The following is a 15040-nucleotide window of genomic DNA, read 5'->3' on the forward strand; positions in this document are numbered from 1 at the left end:
AATTAATAAAAATTATCCAAGGAAAAAAGAAAAAGATAGAATAAGGAAGTGTCTATGGTTCATTGTTCATTCAGAAATCTGATTGCAGAGGGGAAGAAGCTGTCCTTGTGCTACTGAGTGCTTGTCTTCAGACTCCTGCACTTTCTTCCCAATGGTAGCAGAGTGAAGAGGGCATGCCCTGGGTGGTGGGAGTCGTTGAGGATAGAGGCTGCTTTCTTAAGACACCACCTCTTATAGATGTCCTTGATGGAGTGAGGACTGGTGCCTGTGATACTACTGGCTGAGTTAATAACCCTCTGGAGCTTTATCTTGTCCTGAGCGTTAGCACTTCCATACCAGACAGTAATGCAACCAGCCAGAATGCTCTTCATGGTACACCTGTAGAAGTTTATATTGAATCTCCTCAAACTCCTTAAAAAATATAGCTGCTAGCAGGCCTTCTTCATGATTGCATCAGCTTGGAGGCTCCTCTGGGATATGACACCTAGGAATTTGAAGTTCTTGACCCTCTCCACTTCTGACACCACTGGTTCATGTTCTCCTGATTTCCTTTTGAAGTCCACAATCATCTCCTTGGTTTTGCTAATCCTGAGTGCAAGGTTGTTGTTGTGACACCACTCAACGAGCTAATCTCTCTCCCTCCTGTACACTTCCTCATTGCTGTCTGTGATTCTGCTGACAACCCTGGAGTCATCGGCAAATTTGTAGACAGCATTTGAATGGTGCCTAACCACAATTGTGGTGAGTAGAGTAGAGCTTTGAGCTGAGTCCGCATCTTTGAGGTGCACTTGTGCTGATTGTCAATGAGGAGGAGACGTTCTTTCAAATTCATATTGACTGGTCTAATGAGGGAATTAAGGATCCAGTTACAGAGGAGGGTGCAGTGGCCCATGTTTTGAAGCTTGTTGACCAAACTGAGGGAATAATGGTGTTGAAGGCCGAGCTATAGTCTATGAAGTGCAGCCATTTGTATGAGTTGTTGTTGTCTTGGTGTTCCAGAGCTGAGTGGAGAACCATAGATGTTACATCTGTTGCGGAGTGATTATGGCATTTGGCAAATTGCAGGATGTCCACTCCTTAATTTAGGTATGAGCTAATTATCGCCATAACCAACCTCTCAAAACATTTCATCACAGTAAGTATTGAGGAGCTCACTCTGCTCTTCTTCGGTACTGGGATGACTGATGCCCTTTTGAAGGAAGTAGGCACCTCTGACTGCAGCAATGTGAGGTTAAAAATGTCCGTGAACACTCCAGCTGCTTAGGTGGGACAAATTTTCAGTACCTTGTCAGGTAGGCCATCAGGACCTGATGCCTTGCGAGGGATCACCCTCTTGAATGATGCTTTGATGATGGCCTCAGAGACAAATATCACAGGGACCTCAGCCTTTGCAAGAATTCTCAGAGGTACTGTTGAGTTTTCCTTCTCAAATCACCTGATAGCTAATATTTTCTAATCCTGGTTGAAGACAAAGATACTGCAGATTCTGGACAACCTGCTGGAGGACCTCAGCAAGTCAAGCAGCAAAAATGAGGGAAAAGGAATTGTTAATGTTTTTCAGTCTGAATTCTTTATGAAATCTGGGCGCCAACCTTGAAAAATCTAGAACCCAAACATATCAGTTCCTCCGACACCCCTGTCACTAATTCTGCTCAGTACTCTGTGTTCCTTTAGCAGATTGTGGTTAACATCCTGGTGTCTTATGCACCCTCTCCAAACACTTTTCCTGTAATGAAGAGACCAGAAGTGCACACAACTCCAAGTGTTGCCCAACAAATGCTTCATGACTGTTGAAGCCGAATATTGCCATTTCAGGGAGTGAAAATAAAAGAAAATATTCAATTGTCCAACATCTTTTCACAAAGCAACACAAAGGCATTTACAACCAAATAAGTACTTCATAAGCTGAGGTCAGAGTTGTAACATCATAATCAAGGTAGCCTATTTGTGCACAGTAAGTTCACACAAACAGATTAAGCAACACTGATTGAAGCACTTAAATGATCAAAATACCAGAAGTGGCTCCTCTGCTCTTCCTCGAGTAGCATCATGGGAGCCTTTATACTCAACTGAGTGCTTGCCCCAGTTTGAGAGTGCAACTCTGACAATTCTATATTCCCTCAGAAGTGCATTGTTCTGTTAGTCTGGCATTTAGAACCAATGCCTCAGAGTCAGGTCTTTGACCCGAAACGCTGAGGCTCAGAGGTGAGTATGCCAACCAATTAGCCATGACTAACATTCTTTCACTGATAATTATGTGTTGTCTGTAAAGACAAAGGAGAGATTATCTGGAAGACTATCTTTCTATATAAAATTTGGTTTATTGTGATTTACATGGAGAAGTATCTATTTCAACAACAAGGACATTATGGTTTAACAGCAACAAATCTAAATATGTACATGTGCATGTAAAAAACTTCAAGTAACAAGACTGGAAGAATCACAGATGATCAACACAAATCAAATGAATGTGCATTAGAAATAATATTTTGTCTCATGAGCTCTCAGAGGAGATGCTAGTAAATCTATCCCCAGGCAACCTCATGGGGTTAACTTCCATTTATTCTTCATAAATATCTTTTATTGCAGTAGAATTAATGACTGCAGTTTCTTCAGTGAATGAAAAATCAGAACAAAAGCTTGGTTCCTACTTGTTCCATATCAAAAATGTAAAGGTTCAGCATTTAATATACCATACAACTCTTTTAAGGTCACATTGAAGTTTAAAATGTCAATTTAAAAAAAAAATTCATGGAATTCAGACAGACATCTTCAGTGTAATCGACATCAATTCTTATTTTGAACAAAGTTGTACAACCTTCACAAATCTTCTCCTATTTCAATATCAAGTGGAAAATAAACTTTATACATATAAAAATTGGTTTGTGACCATGCTTTATACAATATATAACATTACAAAATTAACAGATTTAATCCCCATTCTAACCAACATATAAACAAATTCAGTCAGCTGGAAAGTCATTAGTCAACAGTTCTTGAGAATGACTATTCTCCAAAGAACATTGTAAGTGAACAATACATATAAACGGGACTTGCATCTTACACTTTTCACAAGCCAAAAGCATATTTTAAAATGGAAAATGGAAATCATTTACATTAGAGGTCTGTCTTGCAAAAGGGTGATAAAGATTTTGAAACAATAACATTAAAATAAAGTAAATTTTAAAAAAATGCCTGCTTAACTGTTAAGAGCCCAGAGGACTCCAAAACCCAGCAGCATAGAAATTCACCAAGACAATGGTTACTTAAACAAAAGTTGCTTTGAATTTTCTTTAAACATAATAACAAGATCAATTTTAAACTTATTACTATTAACTTAATGTAACCTAACTTAACCCCCTTCTAATTCTAAGTGCACGTGTATGTAATGTGGATATGTTCAGGAAAGCTCTCTGTTTCACTGTCCAATCATTCACTTTTCACTTCTCCAAGTTCACCAGTATTAGGCAATTCTCATGCTGTGCACAGAACTCTACATTCATAATTTCTACCAGGCTCTGGTGCTTAAAGTTAAAGGGTTACCACTCAGGAAGGTTCTTGTTGGTTTCAGAGAAAATTTGTTGCTCGTTGGACACACACAAACTGATTTCTTTCAATCAGTCACTTCAGGGTCTTGCCGAAAAAACTTTGCCCCATCGTGGGTTTCCCAAATGATAACCTCTTCTTCCAGGTCACCACAGATTTCCTCCTGTTTCCCTTATTTCAGGAGAAACACTCTATCCAGCCATTTCCTCTTGTACGGACTACAAGGGTTGAGAACAGGCTGAACTCAGAATTCACAACCTGTCTTTAAAATGGGGGTTTCAACAAGCCTGCCAGTTTGCCATTTTGTAGCCTCAACTGTTAACTGTTGAACTGACTTCTCTCTCTCTCTCTCTCTTCCTTTCTCTGCTTGTAAAAACCATATGACTTCTTAGAGGGCTCCAAGCCCAATCTTATCATGATCTCTGAGCCTGGACTCAATATCTAGATTCAACAAAGCTCTTACATTTTAAATGTGATGTCTTTTGTGAAGTGATACTTGTTTGTGAAATGTAACCTACACTAAATCCCTACAATCTATATATCTTAAAGACATATTTTACCCATAACAATTCTAACATAACTCATAACACTGACCTTTTGAAATTGGTGCAATGTTTCTTTTATTGAAATAAAGAAATGTGGATTCTTTTAAAACAATTATTCTTTATTAGCTATAGAATTTATGATTATGTGGAGGTATCCATCTTGAATCCAACTGAAGCTGCAACAAACTAGTCTCTGACTCCCTCTAGTGGTCAGCAATATTACTAGTGTAGCGGCTACTATGGCAGAGCTACTAAAGAAATACAAACACACACAAGAGTAGTCAACTCAAGACTGGTTTATTGAAGCTTTACAAGCGGCTTTTATTCCCTGCCTATCCCGGGCTCCACGGGACAAGGTGGGACTTTGTTAAGGGACAGCTGCTGGTCCCGCAGACCAGCAGGTTTAAACTGAGACTTGTTAACATCCCTTGCCTTTCAGCAGGGGACCCAGCTGATCAATGTGCCGGCCCTCGGCACTCAGTACCACTAGCACGTCAGCCCTTAGTTAAGTCCGTGCCCTGCACTGACAGTGGCGGTACACATTACCGCGCTGAGCACCCGGTCGGCCCACTACCCAGCCACTACACTAGCACCATATCACTATATACCCTTTCCTTGAGATGTTTAATCTAACAACAATACTCACTAATACAGTATTCATTTCAATTTAAAGTTCAACACATATTTAAACACAACATCAGCAGCATAAACTTTTTTAAGGGCGCAATTATTTTTCTTTTAGAAATTCAGTCTATCACTGTGATCTTCTTTACACAGGTACTTGTGTCAGTTCTGCTGGTCCCCTAACGTCTAAGCTCTGTTGGTGTTCCCCTATTGATGGGCAGGCTGGATCTTCTGCATTTATCTGTTGCTGCAGTGCCTCTTGCGTTTTCAGCTGGCTCTTTTAATTCCACCTCAGTATTTGACCATCCTTTGTTCTGACAGTGGAGGATCTGGGATTTACTTCCTCCAGTACTTTTTGTCCCAAGTGCTGGAATCTCCGAGTCTCACTGTGTCATGCTGTGTCAGTGGCTTTATGCTTCTTGCTGGCTTCTCATCATTTTCTTCTTGTCTTCCTTTCAGACGCCTTTGTTTCCATTCGACATCTTTGGCATCCCTGTTCTTATTTGGGTCTGAAGAGTGATGTGGTGTGTAGTGTATCCCATCAGAAGCCAAGCGGGTGACATGCCATGTTCAAGTGGTGAAGCTCTGTAACTCAATAATGCTAGTTATGGATCGGAGCACCCGTCTAGTGCTTTCTTGTGCAACTGTTCAAATATGTGCACTCCTTTCTCTGCTTTACCATTTGACTGTAGATGCAAAGGACATGAAGTCACATGTTGAAAATCATACTTTTCTGCAAAATTCTGGAATTCTCTACAACTGCAGCATAGTCCATTGTCGCTGTAGACAATTGAGGAATTCCATGTCTTGAAAATTTCTATTCACATATTTGATCACACAAGCAGCAGAGATAGTAGGAAGCAGTCCAATCTCTGGATAGGTCGATAGATAATCAATAACCAGCAAGTAATTCTTTCCACCCATGTGGAACAGATCTGCCCCAACTTTCTGCCATGGTTCTGCTGGTGACTGACAGCTGGTGGTGGGGGGGCGGAGACTTACCAATAGTTCCCATGAGTGCGTGACATGTCACTTACCACATCATCATTGAGGTGGGATCTACCTTAAATCGCCAGGTTGGCAATTTAATAGGTAGATCCCCCTGCAGTTTAAAAGATGGTTCCAACACCCTTACCCCTAGTAATCACACCCGGGTCCCAGGAGGGCTACTCAGGTGCTGCAGTTTAAAAGAACCTAGTGATTGAGGAATGGCAATTCTGGTATGTCAAAGTAGAAGCCCATTGACAACACTCAGCTCAGTTCTGATGTTGTAGTATGGCTAATATTCATCTCTAGGCCATCGTTCATTCAAATTCTTAATTACCTTCAGTCGAACTGTGTCCTTTTCTGTTTTGGCTGTGAGCTGCTTGGATATCACGTCAGATACAGGAAGAGATTTAGTGATTAGATTCACATGGAGATTCACATCTGTCTCTGTGGAACTCTCATTGTCTGCTTCACTCTGCGTCATTGCCCTGGAGAGTGCAACCACTAACACAATAGGTTTCCCTGGTGTATACACCCTCTTAACTAGGCTTAACTTTTCACTTTTTGTCACCCAGCAGTGATTCATCTCCATCTGGGACTACTGTGAACCTGAGGTGGTGCTCTTTATCTTTAACTTTCATCCTGAATTTGCATCTACCTTTCGTTTCGATGCTCTGTCCATTGTAGGCTTTGAGCTGTATAGGTTTTGCATGGATTTATGGATTTATCTTCTTTGCCCTAATGTTGTGCTCACAGATCAAATTAAACTTTGACCCCGTGTCCTGTTTAAAAAGAATTTTTTTTTCATTTGTATGCAATGATACAGTTTACTTAGTCTACTTGACGCTTGGCTGTTCAGTGCCTGTTGGTTTATAATCTTCCTGCGCTACCATGCCAATGAAAAATGTATCACTGAGGGCAGTTTCTTCTATAGAATATACAGTGTGCACAATTTCACTTCTGTTTATCTTCCCTTTGGGAAAAAACATTGCTTTACATACTGATTCTGCCCTTTGCACTTATTACAGACTTTTCCATGGGCTGGACATTGTTTTGGTACATGTTGAGTGCCATATCATTTACATTTGAATGTCTATCTATCTTCTTGTTTTTTCCTATATCTCTTTTTTGGTTTGTATGTGTGTCTCGACACTGTGGCTACAACTATGCCTTCATTTTCACTGGCATTTGCATTCTCACCAAACTTTTTTGCATGCTGCAGAGCTAATTCACTGACGTGGTTTATCGTCACAGGTCCCGCTAATGTAAGCTCTGTCTCTCATAGCAACCTCTCTCACTTTCTTATCAATCATCCCAAACACAATTTGATTATGGATCGTTGAATCTCACAGCAATCCAAAATTATATGTTCTTGCTTTTAATTTCGAGTCAGTTAAAAACATATCAAACTCTCTCCCTGCAGCTGCGTGCACTAGTGAAACACATACAACTTAAGTGTTTCATTTTTCTTTGGCAAACAGTGTGCATCAAATAACTCAATTACTTTGTCAAACTTGTCCTGGACTTCTGTCTCAGCAAAAATAACTGTATTGAAAATGTCTACCACTTGAGGTCCTGCCATGGTAAGTAGCAGTGCAATCTTACATGCATCAGGTCTGCTATAGAATCCAGTGGTTTGCAGGCACATCATGAATCTTTGTTTAAACAACCTCCACTCATGGTTGACATTCCAGTCCAATTTACAGCATCAGGATTCTAAACTCTCTCTAAATCTTTACTGATACACATTCTGCACACTCCTGGTGTTTCTTCCACTTCTGATACCATGCACACTCCTGGAACCATGTGATATTTCTTATATTGCAATAAAAAATGAGTTATTTTAAAACAAATTTACATTATTAGCTATAGAACTTATGACCATCTTGAATCCAACTGAAGCTGCAACAAACTAGCCTCTGATGCTCTCTAGTTGTCAGGAGGATCATTCGCACTCTATCACTACAATTTTAAAATGTAAAGTGGATGAACAAAAAGGTTTTGTGCAAAGCAATCTACAATTGGCGAGTAACGAGATTATTTAACATGGCAAGGGACAGTTGAACATTGTATAACAGTCAGGACATTTTCTAGGTTAAACATTTTGCAAAGTAAATTGCAATATATATATAATATCAATTACATAATGACACCGGAAGTTTATTTCTAATCCACCAAGACAATCGTTTCCTGAAACCACTGTATTTTTAAACCACCTAAGTTTTGTGTATGCCAAAGCAGAAATTGAGCACAGGGTAAAAAAAAACATTTACCTGAGTTTTGTAGCATTATCCAAAGAAAAATAAGAAATAAATTATGTGCACAAAATGTGATCTTTCATTTGCAGGTCCAAGGTGAAATTATGTTAAACTGGAAACAAACTAGAAATCAATTAATGGCAACATTAGCAAAAACAGAATTCTACTTAGGTTCAACACTATGCGCGTGAATAGCATTTCCAGAAACAAGCAAACTCCGTCAATCCAGCACACTCAGGATTTTAATGATACTGGATTATTGGAAGATGTTACAATTGACAATACACAAAAAGTATGAGCATTAGAAAATTACTCACTTTGCAATGTGCAGATTTGATCTTGGAATTTACAATTAAGTGGAAACTCTTAGTCCAAGCATGTTGTTCACTTGTTAAGTCACACAGTTTTTATAATTTAAGCAACTGCATGAAAATAACTCGTGTAAAAAGGCTTAACTATGGAATCACCTGATTTGTGATCTAATTTTATTTATCCAGTCTCCTTGTAATCTGATCTTTTTTTGTTTTAGTTCATTTTTTTGACAAAAAAAATTGAGTTATAATGCAAGTTAATCCCTTAATTTGCACTGGTGGCAATAAACTATTTACTGATGACTCTCAAAGAACTCGAATCAATAATACACTCAATTTTTCCTTTTCCTTAATTATACATTTTACTCCATAACTTGTACATTAGCTTTCAGAATGTATTACAGAACTTAGTTTTATTTAAACTTGAGTGAATTGACAGAAAATATTGATATTGTTTCTTCACTGATGATAATTTTACAATTTCTTTTAAACTATTACTTCTGTAAGATGCTATTTATTCAAAAATATGTTTTTGAGTATATTGTTAATGGGTAGTGCAAAATGCATGGCAAGCAATAAAACTCTCTAAATTGCATTGGGTGCAGCCAATCAGTTGTGGGTACCAAGCCGAAGACACCACTGGATTAAGTGATTTGTTCCAGTTAGGTGCCAAGGTTAATTGTTGCTTCCCATCCTGGGCACCATTTGGCAGTACCTGTTGATGGTTATATTTCCCTGTAAGCCCATTATTGCTGAATCATCTGATTCAAAAGTTTATTCCTTGAGGGGCAATCCATTCCTTGCTCCCGCAATGATATGCAAAATAAAATTTCAATCTCGAGATGGGAGGGGGAAGACAGGAAAAGGGTGAATGGTGGAAAGGGGAAAGCATAAAAAGAGGGGATGGAGGGGGGAAATTCAAGTAGAGAAGTGAGGGATAGAAAAGGGAGGAGGGCAGAAGGGTTGGCGTAGCAGTTATCGCAATGTCTTTATAGCGCCAGTGATTTGGACCGGGGATCAATCCTGCGCTGACTGTAAGGAGTTTGTACTTTGTTCCTGTATCTCCATGGGTTTTCTGCAGGGGGGTCCAGTTTTCTCCCACCATCTGAAATGTACTGGGGGTACATTAATTGGATGTAACTTGGGCAGCACGGACCTGGGGACTGAAATGGCCTGTTACCGTGCAGTATGTCTACATTTTTTTTTAAATAGAGAGGAGGGAGGGGAGAGAAAGAAGAGGAAATATCTTTTAACAATTATATCAATAGTTACCTTTTGAATGCAATGAAGGAAATTATTTAACATTTGACAACTGAAATTAATAATTTCATTATTATATAGCACTAATTTAACATTTAAGCAGATCAAATTAGATCAAATATTTTGAATTATTTATTGACAATAATATAGAAAATTACTGTTTAGCACCATTGCTGAGTCACTTTAACTCTATCAAGCAGTTTCCAGGTTTATTTCTGTGATTAATGACACCTTTGCAGATCAAGTTAATGTGAAGTTGAATAATTCAAAAATATTAATGATGCAGTCTTCAACAGCTCTCAAACCTGTGCTAAATGGAGCCACTTCTAAGTGAATTAATGACATAATCATGGAAAATCAATTTAAGTTAATTTATTCACTCTACCTCACCCTGCAAGACCAAGAGCAGATGACTATGGTATCTAAATCCAGTAAAGGATGAGAATAGCACCCCAGGGATGTACGTGCTACCAATTACGAGACACGAGGCCCCACTCATCAAGTTTATTGTCATTCAATTGCACAAGTAAAACCCGACAAAACAGTATTCTCTGGTCCTCGGTGCAAAATGTGCAGGAAACAATTAGACGTACCACACATACAGACGAACATATATGCAGGACCATTGTATGCAGTTTTGGTCATCTAACCACAGGTAAGGTATCAGTATGACAGAAAGAGTGGAGAGATTTATTGGGATGTTGCCTGGACTTGAGGAACTGAGTTACAGGGAAAGGTTAAACAGGTTAGGACTTTATTTCCTGGAGATTCGAAGAACAAGGGGAGATTTGATTGAGGTATTTAAAATTATGAGGGGGATAGACAGAATAAGTGTAGATAGGCTTTTTTCCCCACTGAGGGAAGGAGAGATAGAAATCAGAAGAGATGGATTAAGAGTGAAAGAGGAACATGAGGGGGAACTTCTTCACACAAAGAGTGGTGGGAATGTGGAACAAGCATTCAGCTGGTGGCGAATGCAGGCTCAATTTTAACATTTAAGTGGAATTTGGACAGGAACATGGATGGGAGAGGTTTGGACAGCTGTGGATTGGGTGCTGCTCAGTGGGACTGGACAAACAAAACGGTTCAGCACAGACTAGAAGGGCCGAAGAGGCTTGTTTCTGTGATGTTCTATAGTTCTAACTTAACCTGACGTAGATGTTGAATAGCTTTGCAGGGCATTGTGCCATTTATCTCTCAGGGAGGAGTGTGGAATTGTTCTTAAAAACCATGCAGCCACATGGATAAAAGTCTGATCGATCTCTGCGGAACAAAAGACATCAATGATCTTGTACTTGTTGAGTGAATGAATTGCACTTGCACACACTGCTCGTGGACTTTATTAATTTTTACCTGCTCAACCTGCACATTTTAAGCATATTAATTACAAGTTATGTGGTAAGAACAAGTTTACCATGATAACATCATATTGGAGTGGTGCATTTCTGCAGAGCATTGAACTCTCACGCAGGATGTCACAGTGTGGTAGAACACTGGCTCATACCAGTAATTTTATTCATAAGGTGAATTCCTCATTGCATGCTCCATATTTGAAAGAGAGAAAAATGTCGTACTGAGACCCAGTTGCTCTTCTCCTACTTCCCAGTAGCTAGAAAGGCATTTAGTGGCCAAAGGCAAACGTTTCTCTTGGTTTTGGAAAATGAACAGTGCAGGGTTAAGAGAGGGTTATGAGGAACTATAATTTTAACAACACTCAAACTAGATCATTTATTTAACTTTATTTCTCAAAATATAACAATCAATCACTACAGATATCACAGTTTGTAAAACCATTGAGTACATTATGTTGCTAAGATGTCAAATTATCTTGCACCTTCTGTTAAGCTTTTCATAAAATATATTTATACGTCACTTCTTTCCGACAGTCAATTAAAAACTCATTTTTAATTAATGTGCCGTGGTTTCATCAGCAAGTTATACAATTTTTTTTGTTTCTCCAGGGCTTTGAAATTGCAGACTATCATAATTCAGACATTCTATATGCAGATAAATGGTCAACCCTCAAGAACATTGGAGCACTCCAGAGCAATGTAGTATGGGACTAATGGCAAAATACTGGGCTGTGACACTCAAGTCAAACCAGATGCCAAGGAACATCATGAACAGGTATTTAGCAGTTGTCTGATTTTATTTCCAAAAATTCATGGCGTTAAGCCTGTTAAAAATATTCTAATGCAGCAGATAAATTAATTTCACAATTTGTGATTGCTGCAATATTGAGAATACAAACGTGGTGTTAAGGTTAGGCAGGAGAAAAGAGAGCAGAGCAAGATAGCCATGATGAGAAACCAGTGCAGAAATAGGCATATTGAGTGTAATATTGCATTGAAAATCAGGAATGAAACATCAGGGTACTAATAAAACTTATCCAAAAATAAATGCTAAATTTTAGAATGTTTTAAAGACATTGAGAGTGACACTGAAGGGACTCTTTTGCTTCTCTTTCTCTCATACAGTAAGGGGCTCTAGGTGACATTAATGGTGAATCTTTGCCTTACTGCAGGCAGAAGGCAATTTACTGTAATATTACATGTTCTGTACCATCATATGCCCATAATTTTGGATCTTGAAAAAGTTCAAAAATCAAGAGACTTTGTGGCAAGACAGAAAAGATCAACAGGTTCCTTACCAATTTGACTGATAGATTTCCTAAAGATGGTGGGAGAACATTGAATGGAACCAACCACACAGCCTTTAAAATCTTCTCAGGGACATTGGGCCAAACCAGCTTGTACTGTGGAATATTTCTTCACAGTGGTGTTTATTTTATAAGCATTCTTTGAGTTGATGCCAGATCCTTCATGTTACTCCCAAGTGAGATGAAAAAAACCCCAGAAATTTTAGTGAAAAAAGCATTGCTGGATAAACTCAATGGGTCAGGCAGCATCTATGGGTAAAAATGGTCTGTTACCATTTCAGCTCTGGAAGCTTTATTGAGACTAAAGTGAAAATAGGGTAGTGTTATGTTTATAAAGGGGAAAGAAGCTGGGGATGGAGTAAGAGGTGAGAAATGTATAGGATAAAAAGGAGGAGAGGTGGAGAGACAAGTAGAGAGAGGGACCGCTGGAGGATGAGGGAATAGAAAAGTTAGAGAAAAAAAAGAGTAGGCAAAGATATGGAAATAGTGGAATCAAATGGAGATGGGGATAGCTACAATTTGAAAAAAAAAATCAAGGTTTAAATCTGAATGGGAGGAATACAATGTATTGTTCCCAACGTTAACATTCAGCCTCACCTAAACATAGATTGTGTGACCACTTCACTGAACCTTGAATGATCTGAGCAGAGAAACACAAAAAACTGCAGATGCTGGAATCTCGAGCAATAAATAAGAAGCTGAGGAGAAGCAGCGGATCAGGCTGTATCCATGGAGAGAAATGGTCAGTCAACGACTTGGCCAGGACCCCTTATCAGTCAAGCCCCAACCTAAAATTTTAACTGACCATTTGCACCCATGGATACCGTTCGACCCACCGAGCTCCTCCATCTTCTTGGTTTGAATGGATTCTTACACAATCAGGTGAATTGGGCACATTATACCTCGATATTATTGAAGAATAAGATTGTCAGCTCAGGAGCAGACATTGGAATTATGAAATGATAACTCATGGGTTGAAATCTGCCACAGAAATTCAGTTCCCAGATGAGCAAACTTGGTCTGAACCAAGTTGGGATAGTATGACTAATACGATAAATGTAGGATATACATTAGAATAATATAATTCTTTGCATCAATTATATCTCACACCACAGAAATTAAATAAATTAAATTCAGACTGATGTTTTAGATGTGGCGAAGAGAACAGGAACTTTTTTTTTTACATTCAACCGGGCCATGTTCTAAAGTGAGTCCTTTTTTAGGTCGATCTAGGAAATTTCTCAGAGTAGATTACAGGAATTAAATTTCCACAAAATCCAGAATTATTATTACTGGGTAACATTACAGGGATAAGACCTAAATCGAAACTATAAATATCAAATAGAATTTGTTAAAATTGCATTGGCAGTGGATAGAAAATGTATAGTTGTTGCATGGAAGTCCAATTCACATCCAAGTATGGCACATTGGAATGCCTGGTTGTATTCCACTTGAGAAAATTACCTATAATCTAAGAAATAAGTATGACCTATTTTTACAAGTTTGGCATCCCTATTTACAATTTTCGGGTGTAAATCTTTAATTGTGTTCTGCCTAACCCTTGAGACCTGCGTTGATCTTCTCCAAAGAAAGTGAAATAGAACATCAAATTATGATCCGTGGATTGCGCGGCACTTTTCAGTGATCCATTCAGCTTTCTTTTCTCTTTCTCCTTTTATTGCTTTTTCTTATATCTACTCTTTGGGGTTTTTTCTTGGGTGGGTGGGTAGGGGTTAGGGCATAACCATCGTGGAGTAAGTACTGGATTTACTTTGGTACTTGTAATTTTTAATTTTGTAATTGACTGCATGTATGGCCAAAAATTTTTAATGAACTATTTAAAAAAAAAATTCAGCTTCCTTGAAGTCAATGGAAGTGATTTCAGATGTAGCGTTTATCGCATTTACTGTCCAAAATGTAGTTTGTGGTACCTCTGTGGCTGTTGTGAAACGCAGTGCACATAGCAGAAGACCCACAACCAAATGGGCTTCTTCAATTAGTAGCACTGACTGCATCAGTCAGAATACAGAGAGTTATCTAACGGTGTGTTTTTCTCCTCCTTACACTACACCTCCAGTGTTCAGTCCCAAAACAGAATATAACATTCTCCTCGCGCATTAGCATAGAAGAAGAACAGTAATTAGAGTTTTGCAAAATATTTATTTCCCATTTTTATGTGACAATTGGATCTAGAGTATTGGTAACAATTATTTAGGGCCCAGCATTTCATGTGGTTTAACCCACTGTTCAAACTCTTCTGCTGTAAGGAAGCCCAACTTGACAGCCATTTCTTTTAATGTTGTGCCTTCCTTGTGGGCTGCTTTGGCAATCTTTGCTGCTTTATCGTAACCTGTTAAGAAGGAGAAATTAAAAACCATGACTGCCTGGTTGTGAACAGTCCAGAGCACACCAATTCACTGGCAAGCAGGGCATCACATCTCTCCACAAAGTAATCCATGTAAGTGTGCTCTATTTCCAAGTTTCAATATACTGTATGGTGCTTGCTATTCAAAGATGTACACCAGCTGCTGTAGAAGGTCTCTCTCTGGCGACTGGTCAAGAAGTATACAGTGCAAGAAAAGTGAATCAGAATGTGGGAATAAAAAAACACACAAGCTGACAAGCACGTGCAGATGTGTCACAGTCGAGAGAGCCTATCTAGAGATCAACGAAATATGGCTAGCACTTTCACATTCAACCAGATAATGATCTAGGCACTGCCTGTGTAAATCAAGCCAAAACACAGGTACAGGAACAGTGACTGGAAATAGCCTTCAGGTTTCTCGACAATAATTGCAGTCCTCCGGAATTGCATGCATACAAAGAAACTTGCAGATAAGCAGCTATGCA

General features: G+C 38.9%; 1 protein-coding gene across 2 annotated transcripts in view; it reads right to left on the reverse strand.

Annotated features, from left to right (window-relative positions):
• Nucleotides 1-14330: 14330 nt before the first annotated feature.
• Nucleotides 14331-15040, reverse strand: part of fh (fumarate hydratase) — a 37028-nt gene continuing 36318 nt past the window's right edge. For both annotated transcript variants that reach the window (XM_069931001.1, XM_069931000.1), the window contains exon 10: nt 14331-14540. In XM_069931001.1, coding sequence (XP_069787102.1) covers nt 14398-14540 — 143 coding nt within the window. In that variant the 3' untranslated portion in view covers nt 14331-14397. The remainder of the gene's footprint in view (nt 14541-15040) is intronic.

The sequence above is a fragment of the Narcine bancroftii genome, chromosome 4 (genome assembly GCF_036971445.1).
Source record: "Narcine bancroftii isolate sNarBan1 chromosome 4, sNarBan1.hap1, whole genome shotgun sequence".
NCBI lineage: Eukaryota > Metazoa > Chordata > Chondrichthyes > Torpediniformes > Narcinidae > Narcine > Narcine bancroftii.